Source organism: Nansenia antarctica (assembly GCF_963989245.1).
Source record: "Nansenia antarctica genome assembly, chromosome: 18".
Classification (NCBI taxonomy): Eukaryota; Metazoa; Chordata; class Actinopteri; order Argentiniformes; family Microstomatidae; genus Nansenia; species Nansenia antarctica.
In genome coordinates, this window is record NC_137691.1 from 10152395 (window position 1) to 10168670 (window position 16276).

The window sequence follows — 16276 nt, forward strand, 5'->3', positions numbered from 1 at the left end:
GGTGAAGTGGAGGTCAACTCCCATGGAAAGGTCCCATCCATGCCTGCTTTCCAAACTGACATGAGTGTTTCCAAGCCTCTGATGTGTTTGAATATTTCATATAATAAGTCATAACTCAACACGGTCCTGTCTCTTGTCTTGTTCATAAACCCCCTAACCCAACCCTCCCCCCGGGACCCCCCTTCCTTCGCTCCTCCACTGTACATTGTGCGTGAGGGCGTTCCGTGAGCGCGCACGCAAGGTACCAATCGAGAGCGCGCGAGATATGACGTAAGTCCACTTGCCCGCGTACAGTGATGATGATGGCGGTGCGTGAACGCGCAGTAAAAGTAATGGCTGCTCTGGAACGGCGGGTGCCTGGGCTCGGGGATTTCGTGGGCCAGAGCTGGAGCGCCTGGGCCGAGAGAGCCGGCGTGACCACATCGGAAGGTAAGGGAGTGCTTTGTCATCGATATCGATCGATATTGATACGATCGGCCGAGCGTTTGGGTTTATTTTTCGTGTAAAACCAACGGCAGCCTTTAACCATGTTACCCAAACAAAGACCTCTGCCGGGTCCTAGCGCCGGCCGGCTCACACGGCGCCTCCCTCTCCCGGGTCCTAGTGGCCCAGACTTCCTTTCTTCTTTCATCAAAACAATTATACAACAGTTAGTTCCGACCGAGTCATTTGATTGGACGAGAGGCATTCCATGAGTTACGATATACAGTATAAACAGCACTGGGACTTTTAACTATATGTATCACTCCGCCGCACAGATGTTCTACTACTAAATGACCGTTAATCAGACTACATGTTTGTGTTCAGGTTACTAGGCAAATAAGTGATAATCGTGTCTGTTTTAATCCATTAACGCCCTGTTATACACACAAACATGCCAACAATACAAGCCATCGTTTGATAGGTTACTCGCATTATAACATGACGTGCTGAGATGGGACATATGGACCCTCAGAGGGAAGGTTGTAGGATGGTTTGGTGTAACTTCTGCCATGGTTACTGGGGTTGAGGAGGGTTAGCTAACCCGGATAGCTTGGTGCTAAGCTAATGGTGCTAATGATGCTAGTAGGAGGAGACAGGAGGAGGAGGAGAGGGGAGGAGGAGGAGGAGGGGGACAGTAGGAGACGAGGAGGAGGGGCAGGGGAGGAGGAGGAGGGGGGGAGGAGGGGGGGACAGTAGGAGACGAGGAGGAGGGGCAGGGGAGGAGGAGGGGCAGGGGAGGAGGAGGAGGGGGGGGGAGGGGGGGACAGTAGGAGACGAGGAGGAGGGGCAGGGGAGGAGGAGGAGGAGGGGGGGGAGGAGGACAGTAGGAGGAGGAGGGGGGACAGTAGGAGAGGAGGGGGAGGAGGAGGGGGGGGGACAGTAGGGGGGGAGGACGAGGAGGAGGGGGGGGGACAGTAGGAGACGAGGAGGAGGAGGAGGGGGGACAGTAGGAGGAGGGGGGGGACAGTAGGAGACAAGGAGGAGGGGGGGAGGAGGAGGAGGAGGGGGGACAGTAGGAGAGGAGGGGGAGGAGGAGGAGGAGGGGGGGGACAGTAGGAGACGAGGAGGAGGAGGAGGGGGGACAGTAGGAGAGGAGGGGGAGGAGGAGGGGGGACAGTAGGAGAGGAGGAGGAGGAGGAGGAGGGGGAGGAGGAGGGGGGACAGTAGGAGACGAGGAGGAGGGGCAGGTGAGGAGGAGGGGGGGGAGGAGGGGGGGGACAGTAGGAGACGAGGAGGAGGGGCAGGTGAGGAGGAGGGGGAGGAGGGGGGACAGTAGGAGAGGAGGGGGAGGAGGAGGGGGGACAGTAGGAGGGGAGGAGGAGGGGGGGGAGTAGGGGGAGCGGGGACAGTAGGAGAGGAGGAGGAGGAGGAGGAGTAGGAGTCTGATGCTCCACCATGTAAAGGCTAGCCTTAGCTTTTGATTTCAGTGAGAGAATGTAATGTCCGATGAGGGTTGATAGAAGCTGTAGCTTGTCGCCATCCTCCTCCCCGAATACAACTGTTGTTGTCTGAAACCGTCTGAATTTGAGGCTCATTGTCCTGAGGGATCTGATCAAGGGGTTCCGCTCAGAGTGTCATTGTCATTGTCTGGCATCTGTCCAAGTGCTGCCCCACTCCCTAACTTTCTTATCAACTAAAGACTTTTCTGTCGCACAATAGAACATTAACACCTTAAGCTTTATTAAGTGCACAGCCCCAAAGGTGCAATCAAATCACCTACCCAGTCCTCCTCAACATGAAGATATTCACACTGAAAATAAACAGCATGCAATACTAGTGATTGATCTATTCTAGTACTAAGTATTTTCTTTAGCTGTGATTGAAGTCCTGTTCCCTTCCTTCCAGCTCTCTGTCTTTCCCCACATCGGCAATGATGTGTAAAGAAAAGTAGGGTTAAACCAAAACCAGTATGGCAGAGACCAACTTGAGGATTTCATGTACTGTTCCTTTACACCAGCACAGATGAAGGAAAGGAGATATGGAGAGGTGGACACCAAAGACTATTGAAATGCACCCATAACTTACAACAACAGTCTGTGTTTTTATGCTCTAACCTCCCAGACCACTACACCATAGTCACTGAGTCTGTGTTCATTCTAGGGCCCGACGTGGATGACTGCAGCAAGAATGGAAAGAAGACGGCTGAGGCGATGTCGCTTAGGAAGGAGGGTAAGAGTCTCACTATGTCTCACTATGTCTCACTATGTCTCTGTCAACTTATGTTACTTTCAAACCTCAACCGTTGTAAGGTGTACCATCGTTTTACTGTGTGTGTGTGTGTGTGTGTGTGTGTGTGTGTGTGTGTGTGTGTGTGTGTGTGTGTGTGTGTGCGCGCGCCTGTCTGCAAGTGTACCTCCAGAGGCCTCATTTATAAAACTGCGTAGGATTGACGTGAAAAAGTAGCGTACGTACGAAAGCCAGAACCTTTACGCACACAGATATTCAGATTTGTAACACTTATGCACGTCCATTCTAATGGCCATAGTTAATGGTCAGTGAAACGCCCCTAATTAATATTAATCCATACTGACTGCATGACGACATTGAAGGCAAATCCCGACAGAAAGGCTAAAAAAAGACATTTCACCCAGTGAAATTCTGCACAACAGTTCTGCGCAATGAACATGTGATAGCAATATCTAAAACTGTGCACTTGTATCTCGTATTTCAATGCCTGACTGAACTGTTCACCTTAGTTGTTTGTGTAAAAGCGGTGTACGGCTACTTTTGTGCGTACAGAACATTTATAAATGAGGCCCCAGATCTGGTTCTTGTTGTTCCAGCCCTAGGGAGACGGGGTGGTGGGGCACTGTGAGGCAGAGAGTAGCGGGGGGGGGGATTACTGATGGGGACTCTGTGTCCAGGTGCCCTCTGGCAGCTTGCCCACCAGTCTGCAGCAGCTGCTGTCTGACACTCCCTTCTGTGTCTGTGTGTATGTCTGTGTTTTTGGAGGGAAAAAAAGTACAATGTGTGTGTGTTTAAATACATAGCCTACCTGTCTATACATTGAGCCTAAACCCATGCAACAGTATGCATACGCCTCCTGTGAGTGTGACATCGAGTCTGTTTGCCTTGCCCTTTTCCCTCTTAGACATGTCCATCTTCGGCCACTACCCGGGCCAAGATGACTTCTACTTGGTGGTGTGTAGCCACTGTGGCCAGGTGGTTAAGCCCCAGGCCTTCGAGAAGCACTGTGAGCGCAGACACGGCCCCCTGGGCAAACTGTACACCCGCCTCCGTTCCCCACCGCAGACCCCCCAGCAGCGGCCCCGTCACGGCCACTCCCCCTCCGCTCACGGGACCGCCGCCGCTTCCTGGGAGGGGCGGGGTCAAGGAGCCGGACCACCGCGGGCAGCTCCACCCTCCCCGTCCACGCCGCCCCAATTCAGACACACCAAGACGCCCAAGGAGGGAGTACGGTAAGAGAGAGAGAGAGAGAGTGAGAGAGAGAGAGAGAGAGAGAAAGAGAAAGGGAGGTAATGATGGAGGGAAGGAGAGTTAGAGAGAGGAGAGGGAAGGATAGGATACAAAGAGAGGGGACTAAGGGAGGAGTAGAGAAAAAAAAGAGAGCATTGTGACTAGGGATGGGAATTTATACGATTTTATTGCTACCAATTTCTTTTACCAATTCCCGATAAATGTTCTGTATATATATAGTATATACTATATATATACAGAAAAAAAATGTACACTGTTTTGCATTATTTTAGATATTTTGAACAGTTTAAAAAGTCCCAAACCTAATTGCGTCAGGACGTCAAGCAAATGGTTAGTTTCTCCGGAAAAACTTCCAGAGAACTTCTTGTAATAAAAAAACATTGTGACGTATAATTTTACCTCAAAAGACTAAAGCATTCTAACTTCTCTCCGTCCTCGTTCCTCCCCCAGCCACTCCCCCCTGGATAAGAAACCCCACGGCGACGGCCATTCGGAGTCGGCGGTCTTCAAGCAGCCCCCGCCCCTGGAGCCTCCGCTGAGCTCCCCGCCCCCCTCCCTCAGAGACCCGCCCTGGCCCCACGGGGGCACCCCGCCCGGCCGCTCCTCCTCCAGCGAGAGGGTCAGAGGGTCAGAGGTCAGCCAGAGGAAGGAGGCAGCCTTGTCCCCCAACCTCCCGGGCCACCTGCGAGGACCCAGACCCTACAACAAAGTGGCCTCCAGTGAGTATCAGACTGAGTGACCTCCTATTTCACTGATGTTTTGAAATGTCACAGTGAGGTTTTGATACAAACACAAATCAGGTTTCCTACCTCACCTGCACTCTTTTAAGCATATTTTCTTTCTACCCTTATATTTTCTTTTATTGTTTCTTTGTGAATAAACTAAACTAAACGTGAGGAGTTGAGGGTGGTGGTTGGGTGAGGTAGTGTTGTTGTTAACATTAGCTGTGTAATAATAACTTTTATTTGTATAGCGCTTTTCCTGCAAACGTTGCAGCTCAAAGTGCTCCAATCATTATATAATCATCATTTAATTATTTAGTAATTTAAAGGCAATATTAAAAAGATGTTTTTTTTTGCTGAGGTTGCATCCCTAATAATAATGTGTGTAGACCAATTTACACCATGTTACCTTCTACCACATCAGTCATCATGCAGGCTGATGGTGGAACGGAGGCTAATTTAGACGGAGGTGATTTTAGATGATGTCTGGTGGCTGAACCCCCCCGTGCCCTGTGTGTTCTACAGAAAGAGAGTGTGACTTAGACAAACACTGCGGAGTATTGGACCCAGAGAGGAAAAAAGTCTGCACACGTCTGCTGACCTGCAATGTAAGTTCACACACACACACACACACACACACATGCGCCTACCTGTCTTCCACCCACCGCCTCCTGCCTTCATCTCCTCCACTTCATCCATCTTCTGTCCTGTGTCTTTTCTTTTCTACCATGTTGTCATCTCCTTCACCCTCACCTCTTTCACTTCCCCTTCCTCTTTTTTCTCCTCTCATTTTCCCCTCCTCCTCCCTCTCCCCCTTCCTCTTCTTCAGGCTTCCCACACTCCTTTTCGGGCAACTGGGTGACAAGACTCATGATTGGTGAAAGTGGTCTTTGATGCTTTTGACCCAATTATGTACGTTCAACAATAGTCTGCAGAGGAAATTAGGTCGTGAGAACTGTGGCCTGGCCACCCCTTTTCACTGAGATAATATTTCAGTCCTTGTTAGAAATGATTATTTCCACCCATGACGGAATCCAACATTACAGGACAACACACAATGTTGAGGAGAGAGTATAAATAAGACGGGATGACAAGACATTTTACTCTAGAAAGATTAGTCAGTGATGAATGAATCAAGAAATATTCGTCTTATGTGTGTCCCCTATTTTTAATCTTAAAAACTTTAAACAAGTAGGCCTGGTTAGATGCACAGTAAAGTAAGCCTGGTTAGATGCACAGTAAAGTAGGCCTGGTTATATGCACATTATACAACAGTTAGTTCCGACCAAGTAATTTGATTGGACAAGAGGCATTCCATGAGTTACGATATATAGTATAACAGCACTGTCTGGGACTTTTAACTATATGTAGCACTCCGCCGCACAGGTGTTAAATTACCGTTAATTAGACTACATTGTTACTAAGAAGACATTAGCCAATCAGCGCGCAAAGCAAAACTCTCCGTTTTTAAATCCTCAATTTTGGCCGCCATTGGCCAAAAGCTGTAATTTGGCTCTACAAGTGTTAATATATCATTTTATGAAGTTTTAATATGTTTTCAGGCGAGAAAGTAACCATATATATTCACAAAATGTATCCGGTTTATCAAAATAACCCGTTGAGGAACTATTTTTTCTTGACTGAGCCAAAATAAATGATTAAATAAACAAACAAATCATAATCTGTTGTCACTTATTACTGTTAACTAATAAATTGTGCTGTAGAACTGTTGTATAAAAGCAATATCACACTCGAGGTCGTGTGTTATACTGACGACCTCGTACCTACGACCGAATCACAGCCGTGCTGATATTCAGTATAACACACTCCCTCTCGTGTGATATTGCTTAAGTAAAGTAGGCCTGGTTAGATGCACAGTAATTACTGTAATCACAATGCTACGTCAGGGGTGGATTTCAAACAATACTTGGGATGACACATGACGTGTCGTTGTGGTCTGTTTGTATGACGATGAGTCACAACCCTCCCTCCATTTCTACTCTCTCTTTCCCTCTCTTTGTCCTGTGGTGTTTCACAGTCTCGACAATCTCAGCCTTCACTACTACGGTAGCGTAAATGCTCTCAATGTAGTAATCATGGTGTTGCAATAGTATTTGACCTATTTTGACGAGCCATAAAAGGAATATAGAAGGAATATGTTTTATATAGAGTGCTTAGGACAGGGGGGTTGTTTTTTCAGTGTTTTTCTTTCATGTCTTTTTTTACAAAACATTTACAAAAACACAGTATATTGCTTTGTTCTTTATGATTTTCTACGGGTAACCTGAACACCAGGAGTGACTGAATGCAGCTTGTCATCCTCTGTCCTTCGGTAACCATTGCTCTGGGTTGGATAGATTAAAGCAACAGTGATAATCTTGGTTTCACATATCCAATTACTTATGAGTCATTACTGTTAAATCTTTGACACGTGTAACAACATCCCTTTAAAGGTGGAATATGTCATTCAAACGACAACAACGTGGGCTTCCCACCACTGTTTGGCTAAACAGCTGAGGGAGGGCGGGTCATAGAGCTAAACAGCTGAGGGAGGGGGGACATAGAGCTAAACAGCTGAGGGAGGGGGGTCATAGAGCTAAACAGCTGAGGGAGGGGGGGTCATATAGCTAAACAGCTGAGGGAGGGGGGTCATAGGGCTAAACAGCTGAGGGAGGGGGGTCATAGAGCTAAACAGCTGAGGGAGGGGGGGTCATAGAGCTAAACAGCTGAGGGAGGGGGGTCATAGAGCTAAACAGCTGAGGGAGGGAGGGGGGTCATAGAGCTAAACAGCTGAGGGAGGGGGGTCATAGAGCTAAACAGTTGAGGGAGGGGGGGTCATAGAGCTAAACAGCTGAGGGAGGGGGGGTCATAGGGCTAAACAGTTAAGGGAGGGGGGTCATAGAGCTAAACAGCTGAGGGAGGGAGGGTCATAGAGCTAAACAGCTGAGGGAGGGAGGGTCATAGGGCTAAACAGCTGAGGGAGGGGGGTCATAGAGCTAAACAGCTGAGGGAGGGGGGGTCATAGAGCTAAACAGCTGAGGGAGGGGGGTCATAGAGCTAAACAGCTGAGGGAGGGGGGTCATAGAGCTAAACAGCTGAGGGAGGGCGGGTCATAGAGCTAAACAGCTGAGGGAGGGGGGTCAGAGAGCTAAACAGCTGAGGGAGGGGGGGTCATAGAGCTAAACAGCTGAGGGAGGGGGGTCATAGAGCTAAACAGCTGAGGGAGGGGGGGTCATAGAGCTAAACAGCTGAGGGAGGGGGGGTCATAGAGCTAAACAGTTGAGGGAGGGGGGTCATAGAGCTAAACAGCTGAGGGAGGGGGGTCATAGGGCTAAACAGCTGAGGGAGGGGGGTCATAGAGCTAAACAGCTGAGGGAGGGGGGTCATAGAGCTAAACAGCTGAGGGAGGGGGGTCATAGAGCTAAACAGCTGAGGGAGGGGGGGTCATAGAGCTAAACAGCTGAGGGAGGGGGGTCAGAGAGCTAAACAGCTGAGGGAGGGGGGTCAGAGAGCTAAACAGCTGAGGGAGGGGGGGTCATAGAGCTAAACAGCTGAGGGAGGGGGGGTCATAGAGCTAAACAGCTGAGGGAGGGGGGGTCATAGAGCTAAACAGCTGAGGGAGGGGGGTCATAGAGCTAAACAGCTGAGGGAGGGGGGGTCATAGAGCTAAACAGCTGAGGGAGGGAGGTCATAGAGCTAAACAGCTGAGGGAGGGGGGGTCATAGGGCTAAACAGGTGAGGGAGGGGGGGTCATAGAGCTAAACAGTTGAGGGAGGGGGGTCATAGAGCTAAACAGCTGAGGGAGGGGGGTCATAGGGCTAAACAGCTGAGGGAGGGGGGGTCATAGAGCTAAACAGCTGAGGGAGGGGGGGTCATAGAGCTAAACAGCTGAGGGAGGGGGGTCATAGAGCTAAACAGCAGAGGGAGGGGGGTCATAGAGCTAAACAGCTGAGGGAGGGGGGTCATAGAGCTAAACAGCTGAGGGAGGGGGGTCATAGAGCTAAACAGCTGAGGGAGGGGGGGGGGTCATAGAGCTAAACAGCTGAGGGAGGGGGGTCATAGAGCTAAACAGCTGAGGGAGGGGGGGTCATAGAGCTAAACAGCTGAGGGAGGGGGGGTCATAGAGCTAAACAGCTGAGGGAGGGGGGTCATAGAGCTAACAGTTGAGGGAGGGGGGTCATAGAGCTAAACAGCTGAGGGAGGGGGGGTCATAGAGCTAAACAGCTGAGGGAGGGAGGTCATAGAGCTAAACAGCTGAGGGAGGGGGGTCATAGAGCTAAACAGCTGAGGGAGGGGGGGGGTCATAGAGCTAAACAGCTGAGGGAGGGGGGGGTCATAGGGCTAAACAGCTGAGGGAGGGGGGTCATAGAGCTAAACAGCTGAGGGAGGGGGGTCATAGAGCTAAACAGCTGAGGGAGGGGGGTCATAGAGCTAAACAGCTGAGGGAGGGGGGTCATAGAGCTAAACAGCTGAGGGAGGGGGGGTCATAGAGCTAAACAGCTGAGGGAGGGGGGGTCAGAGAGCTAAACAGCTGAGGGAGGAGGGGTCATAGAGCTAAACAGCTGAGGGAGGAGGGGTCATAGGGCTAAACAGCTGAGGGAGGGGGGTCATAGAGCTAAACAGCTGAGGGAGGAGGGGTCATAGAGCTAAACAGCTGAGGGAGGGGGGTCAGAGAGCTAAACAGCTGAGGGAGGGCGGGTCATAGAGCTAAACAGCTGAGGGAGGGGGGTCATAGAGCTAAACAGCTGAGGGAGGGGGGTCATAGAGCTAAACAGCTGAGGGAGGGGGGGTCAGAGAGCTAAACAGCTGAGGGAGGAGGGGGGTCATAGAGCTAAACAGCTGAGGGAGGGGGGTCATAGAGCTAAACAGCTGAGGGAGGGGGGTCATAGAGCTAAACAGCTGAGGGAGGGAGGGTCATAGAGCTAAACAGCTGAGGGAGGGGGGTCATAGAGCTAAACAGCTGAGGGAGGGGGGTCATAGAGCTAAACAGCTGAGGGAGGGGGGTCATAGAGCTAAACAGCTGAGGGAGGGAGGGGGTCATAGAGCTAAACAGCTGAGGGAGGGGGGGGTCATAGGGCTAAACAGCTGAGGGAGGGAGGGGGGGTCATAGAGCTAAACAGCTGAGGGAGGGGGGGTCATAGAGCTAAACAGCTGAGGGAGGGGGGGTCATAGAGCTAAACAGCTGAGGGAGGGGGGGTCATAGAGCTAAACAGCTGAGGGAGGGGGGGTCATAGAGCTAAACAGCTGAGGGAGGGAGGGGTCATAGAGTTAAACAGCTGAGGGAGGGGGGGTCATAGAGCTAAACAGCTGAGGGAGGGGGGGGGTCATAGAGCTAAACAGCTGAGGGAGGGGGGTCATAGAGCTAAACAGCTGAGGGAGGGGGGGTCATAGAGCTAAACAGCTGAGGGAGGGAGGGGGGGTCATAGGGCTAAACAGCTGAGGGAGGGGGGGTCATAGAGCTAAACAGCTGAGGGAGGGGGGGTCATAGAGCTAAACAGCTGAGGGAGGCGGGTCATAGAGCTAAACAGCTGAGGGAGGGGGGGTCATAGAGCTAAACAGCTGAGGGAGGGGGGTCATAGAGCTAAACAGCTGAGGGAGGGGGGTCATAGAGCTAAACAGCTGAGGGAGGGGGGGTCATAGAGCTAAACAGCTGAGGGAGGGGGGTCATAGAGCTAAACAGCTGAGGGAGGGGGGTCATAGAGCTAAACAGCTGAGGGAGGGGGGGACATAGAGCTAAACAGCTGAGGGAGGGGGGGGGGGTCATAGAGCTAAACAGCTGAGGGAGGGGGGGGGTCAGAGAGCTATGGATGGACTGACAACCCATGAGATCAAAACAAAAAGTTACAACCATCATATTTTGAAGCTATAGTAAATATAGTAAAACGAACTCTTACTTGAGGTTCTGATCTGACAGTTGTACTAAGCTATATATCAATTTAAAAGTCCCCCCAAAAAGATGTACAAATTACAGATTGCCCCTTTAAGGAATGGAGTAAGGAAGGGTGCATTTCCAGAGTATTGGAACAGGGCTACAGTCTTGAGCTGAGGAACCGGAAAAGGCAGTGTGCAGCCACTCTTCTAAAAGAGGAACTGTCACCTCTGCGTAGCAGGGTCACGTAGGCAGGATGACCTGATTTACAGGAAAGGAAGTGAGAAAGGAAAGAATGAGAGGAAAAGAGTTTCCCTCGCCCACAACTCATGGTTCTTCTAAATGCCCAATTGTCTGATATAATCCCGCTAACAGGAAATATGATTCGTCAACAGCAATGCTATCAATTATGAAAACATTTAATATATATATATTTTCTTTCTTTATAAATCTATTGATAATGTAAGCAGATATTCATGTCTGTCAACATTCCATGGCCATCTAGTACTACTCATTCAAGTCATTTTCCTCAGGGTGAGGAGTGGGGTTTAAGTTAATACTATTAGTCGAGTCTAGGCCTTGTATTAGGCCTTGTATTAGGCCTAGTATTTATTGGTTTTCTCTCCCCGTCGGTACCCCAATCCATCAGGCACGCAGTGGTGTAGAAATGTAGTGTTTGAAGCTGCCATCCTTATTGTTGCATTACAAAGAATTGTATCCATTCCTACAATCCATTTCTAGCTGGTGTTCTCTAACATTGTTGCCTTTTGGAATGGTACAAATAATTTGTTTGGTACAAATAATCGATTTGCCGTTTTTGTTGTGGCTCTCCTTGTCCTCCACCCTTGGGCTGTGTACAGATTGGTCAAGGCTGCGTAGGCTGTGTGTGAGTCAGGTCGTCTCTTGCGGTGACAAACACACACACACAGAGTGTTAACATGCTAATGAAATCCCACCATGCCTCCAGACCCATCTGTGCATCAGATGTGACAGGCGCGTGGTGAGGGAGCAGCCGCCTGCTCAGCCAATCCCACTGAGACCCTGCTGACTAGCGGAGGCTGTTAGTGGAGGCTGTTGTGAAATCTATCAGCCACACAACAGGGTCCTTCAGCTGGAGGGAAACATAAGGGACCAGGTTTTAAAATGATGACAGTTCTACCTGACTGGTATGACCTGACCTGAATGTATCTGTTCGATTCCTGTTTGAAAATGTTATTCTCCTTATGTGGTACTGAATTGTTGTGACCCAGATTCTGGAAAGGTCCTTGGGGGGGAGGGGCCTAATGTTAACTTGTTCAGCTTCGCCTGTGCAGCTTTTCCAGTGTGTCATTCTAGTATGTGTCATGTATGTATCATGCTAGTATGTGTCATGTATGTGTCATGCTAGTATGTGTCATGTATGTATCATGCTAGTATGTGTCATGCTAGTATGTGTCATGCTAGTATGTGTCATGTATGCATCATGCTAGTATGTGTCATGTATGCATCATGCTAGTATGTTTCATGCTAGTATGTGTCATGTATGCATCATGCTAGTATGTGTCATGTATGCATCATGCTAGTATGTGTCATGTATGCATCATGCTAGTATGTGTCATGTATGTATCATGCTAGTATGTGCCATGTATGCATCATTCTAGTATGTGTCATGTACGTATCACACTAGTATGTGTGTTGCTAGCGAACGGCAAGTCCCTTTCTTTGCATGTCGATGCGCCTACTCATTGTTTCGCTCTATTTTTGTCCCTCCTCAGATCCACTCCATTCACCAGCGGCGGAAGGTGGCGGGGCGCAGTAAGAACTTTGACCAGCTGGTGGCGGAGCTGAAGACGGGGACCAGGGTCCGCGAGCGGGGGCCTTCCTCCCAGGAGAGAGGCTCCCCGGGGCGGTCCCCCAGCCCAGAGGCCCATAGGGACGCCACCCCTCCTCACTGCAGGAGACCCCTTACCAACTGTGCTGCCTTCAGGTGGGGGGGGGCGGGGCTAACAGTTAACATTACCGTTAGGCTCATTCATTATAACTGCTGTGAAAGGCATGACTGATTGATTATATATTGATTGATTGTGTGTGTGCATGTGCGTGTGTGTGTACTCAGCCGGTCCAGGGCGTCGTCAGAGAGTGGGCAAGAGGACGACCGGCCTCGCTCAGAGGAGGGCCGCGCCCCGTCGCCCCTCGTCCACGGGCGCATCTCCAGCGACGAGAGCGAGGGGGAGGGGCCGGAGGAGCCCCCAGAGTACCCCTCATCTCCCTGGCACCCCAAACCAATGGCGGTAAGCAGGAACCCCCGGGGAGTCACGACCCACCACATCATGGCGCTCCAGAGCTGTGTCACCCACATCTGGCTAGCTGTCACTCTGTCTACTGTCTACGGACGCAGTGTCGCTGAACGTCCTGGTTAGCTGTGGTCATACCAGGGAGAACGGCGCCACTTTGAACGCTCCTTGGCTGATGAATATGTAGAGTGGATCATACGATAATAATACTTGTTAATTTACCGTGATTATGTCCTCCGCTCCCTAGGTATGTTCGTTCGGCAGCCAGGCGCTGGGCCACGGTGTTTACACCTTCGACCGGAGGTTACACCACCTGCGGTCGGCTCTCAGCGTCATGGTGGAGCAGCACATCAGTGCCCATCTCTGGAAGTAAGACACCCAGTCCTATTGGTCCCTTGTTTGGACCCCATTTATTTATTTTTTTATTGACAATTATTTAGACATGGAGAGTAGATGAGGAGAGTAGATGAGAAACAGAAGAGAGTGAAACATGTCGGACCCATCTGCCCATGTACTGTTTTGTCTCTGTTGCCGAATTGTATCAACCCTAAAAGCCCTTGTTGTCACTTTGATTTTTGCATATACATCCTGTATGCATATACATTTTTGCATATACATCCTGTATGCTTGCATGTCTACATACGTCTGTTGGCCTCTAGCCCGTGAACCACCGTTCCTGATTGGTTCATAACTATAACATGCGGGCCTGTAGTTCTGTCTATCTAATGCCAGACTTCTACTGTCCCTCTGCAGGAAAATACCTCAAGCGACAGACATCCAGTCCCAGAGTCCCTCGAAGACCAAGACCCTCTCCTCTTCCTCCCCCTCCTCCTCCTCCTCCGCCTCCTCCTCTTCCGCCCTGCATTCGAAAGTCAGGACAGGAAGTCACATCACCTCCTCCCTCAGGACTTCCTCCTCTGCCTCCTCCTCCTCCTCCTCCTCCTCCTCTTCCTCCTCTCACGGGGGAGCAGGGAGAGAGACACGCCCCTCCCCCTCCACGGCCCTCAGCCAATCAGAGAACTCCAGCGGCGGGGGTGGCGGCGGTGGCGGCGGCCATCTGGCGTCCCCGGCGGCGTCCCCAGTGCGTCAGGCGTCAGGTCCGGGGAGGTCCGGTCCGGGGAGACCCGGTCCCGGGCGCCCCAAGAACCCGGTGGGGCGTCCCAGCAAACAGATGCTGCGGCTACGAGAGGCCGAGGCCGCCGCCGCCGCCGCGCTCCGCAAACGCAAGGCTCCGTCGCAGGAGGGCGAGCACTCTGGCCCCGACAGGAACTGCATCGTCCTCCAGGACCGCGGCCGGCCGCCTTCCGCCACCTCCAAGGCAACTGCCACCCCCCTCCCTCACGGCCAGACCAATGGGACGCTCTCCCCGGGGGGGAGCAAGCCCCGCCCCCAGCCCTCTCCCTCAGAACCCAACTCCTCCCCGGCGACGGCTTGGGCATTTAAACGGACGCACCCCCCCCCGCCCCCCTCCTCTGCCCCCGAAACCACCCCAGCGAACCCTCACAGCCGAGGGGGGGCGGGAGGGGGAGGGGGGGACTCAGGACTGCACGGGCGGGGGGGCTCGGGGGGCTACGAGCACAGGGGGCTGGGGAAGAAACGCAAGGGGGGTAACAACGGCGAACCCTCGCCCCCCGCCAAGCCTCACCGCCTGCCCTCCTCCTCCGCCTCCCCCCGCTCGAACTTTTACCCCTGGAAGGAGAGTAAAGGGGGGGCGCTGCCCGCGGGGGTGGAGAAGAAAATGGGCACACAGAAGGTGGGTCTGGTGGGGGGGGGGGGGGGCAGAGGTATACATATAAGTGCATTAAGAGATGACGAAATGAATGTTTTTTGAGAGCAAGTGTGAAACCCACCAATGGTGGTGTCATCCACTGGGTTAGTCTGCATTATGACCACATGCTTTTAGATTTGAATCATTCAAAGCAATGGAGCGATCCAAGTCCCAGCTGAGGGGTGTCAATCACAAAGTAGGATCGCTAGTTAGCCAGCTGTCTTTAGCCCTATTCGCTCTACCACTATTGGGAACTGTTGCTATGTTGTTGCTAGGGGTGGGCATCGACGATCGATAATTGATCGATAAGGATCTTGGTCGATCACAAAATAAAACATTTGGTCGATCACAAAAAAAAAAAAAAAAAAATTTTTTTTTTGTGATCGACCAAATGTTTTATTTTGTGATCGACCAAGATCCTTATCGATCAATTATCGATCGTCGATGCCCACCCCTAGACTTGTTGCCCATTGACACGAAGCACCATGTTGACTGTCCTCTCTCCTCTTCCCACAGCCAAAACTGCACCATTAAGTGTGCCTGCCTTACAAGCCACTATGAGGGACCCAATCCTGCTCAATCCCCACACCTTGCCTGGGGCAACAGGACTCAAGAGATGTGTGTGTGTGTGTGTGTGTGTGTGTGTGTGTGTGTGTGTGTGTGTGTGTGTGCGTGCGTGTGTGTGGGGGGATACTTTCGCCAATGTTTGTGAATGTGCGTGTACATGTACGTGCATTTGTGTACGTCGTACATTTGTCCTGTTGAAACCTTTGGTACGTGTGTGTACTCAAGGGTGTGTGTGTGTGTGTGTGTGCGTGTGCGTGTGCGCTACAACCAATACAGTATGAATAATGTGCTATCAGTTTCTGAATCAGATGTGGGTACGTACGTGTGTCAGTGAGTTTACCTATTGTTGGGTGAATGTGTGCAGAAGATGTGAGGAATACAAGTGAATTTCTGTGTATGAATTTAGAAATACCTCAAGACCTTCTGGTTATGCTGCTAAATGAATTATGTTGGTTTATAAAAATGGATTAAAATTATCCTTTACACTTGAAGTTGTGGCCTTTCTCTATAAGGATACAGCCTGAGAATCACTACTAGACCTACTTTCCTTTCCCATTGAACTTCTTTAAGTTTCATGAATATTTGAGTCACATCAAAGTGAACAATTTCAGCAAATTGTCATGGTATTCTTCTCTATAGATAGATGACTTCCATCTTGACCTCGCTAGCTACTCCTTGTTATGGTGTCTGAGTCTGGAACTGGAATAATGAGTCATGCCCACTGGTGGACTCAGGAGGGGGGCAGGGGGGGTGACCGCCCCTCCTGGTGCCCCCTTTTGAGTGTCAAAATGCCCTTTTGAGTGGCGAAAATTAGAGGATGTGCCCTATTGGTGCCCCTCCAATGGTCTAAACTTGACCATGTGCCCCCACAGTTGAAAAAACGTCGCACTAAAGTGCCCTAACGTGACCATGTGCACTGATGGGGTCCCATGTTGTGCAGTAGATGCCCTTTTTCTTCTTTTCGCCCCTGTCCTTCAAACAGCCTGAGTCCGCCAGTGGTCATGCCAATGTTGGACTAAAGTCTGTGTTTCCCTCTGAGGATGGCCCATGGTCTTGTTTGACCTACCCTGACAACACACTTTCCCAAAAGAACATTAGTGCTTACACCCAAGAAAAGACTGGAGTGAGACCATTCCTCATGGAAAGCACCAACACT

At 50.9% G+C, this 16276-nt stretch overlaps 1 protein-coding gene across 1 annotated transcript; it reads left to right on the top strand.

The window, feature by feature from the left end:
- Nucleotides 1-296: 296 nt before the first annotated feature.
- On the top strand, nt 297-15189 carry atxn7l2a (ataxin 7-like 2a; the record flags this gene model as incomplete). The annotated part of the gene is made up of 10 exons (XM_080548317.1): nt 297-429; nt 2584-2652; nt 3575-3902; nt 4372-4640; nt 5169-5251; nt 12267-12478; nt 12608-12782; nt 13033-13154; nt 13539-14538; nt 15070-15189. 10 exons carry the CDS (start codon nt 297-299, stop codon nt 15085-15087), a joined length of 2409 nt encoding a protein of 802 aa, XP_080404443.1. The 3' UTR covers nt 15088-15189.
- Nucleotides 15190-16276: the final 1087 nt, after the last annotated feature.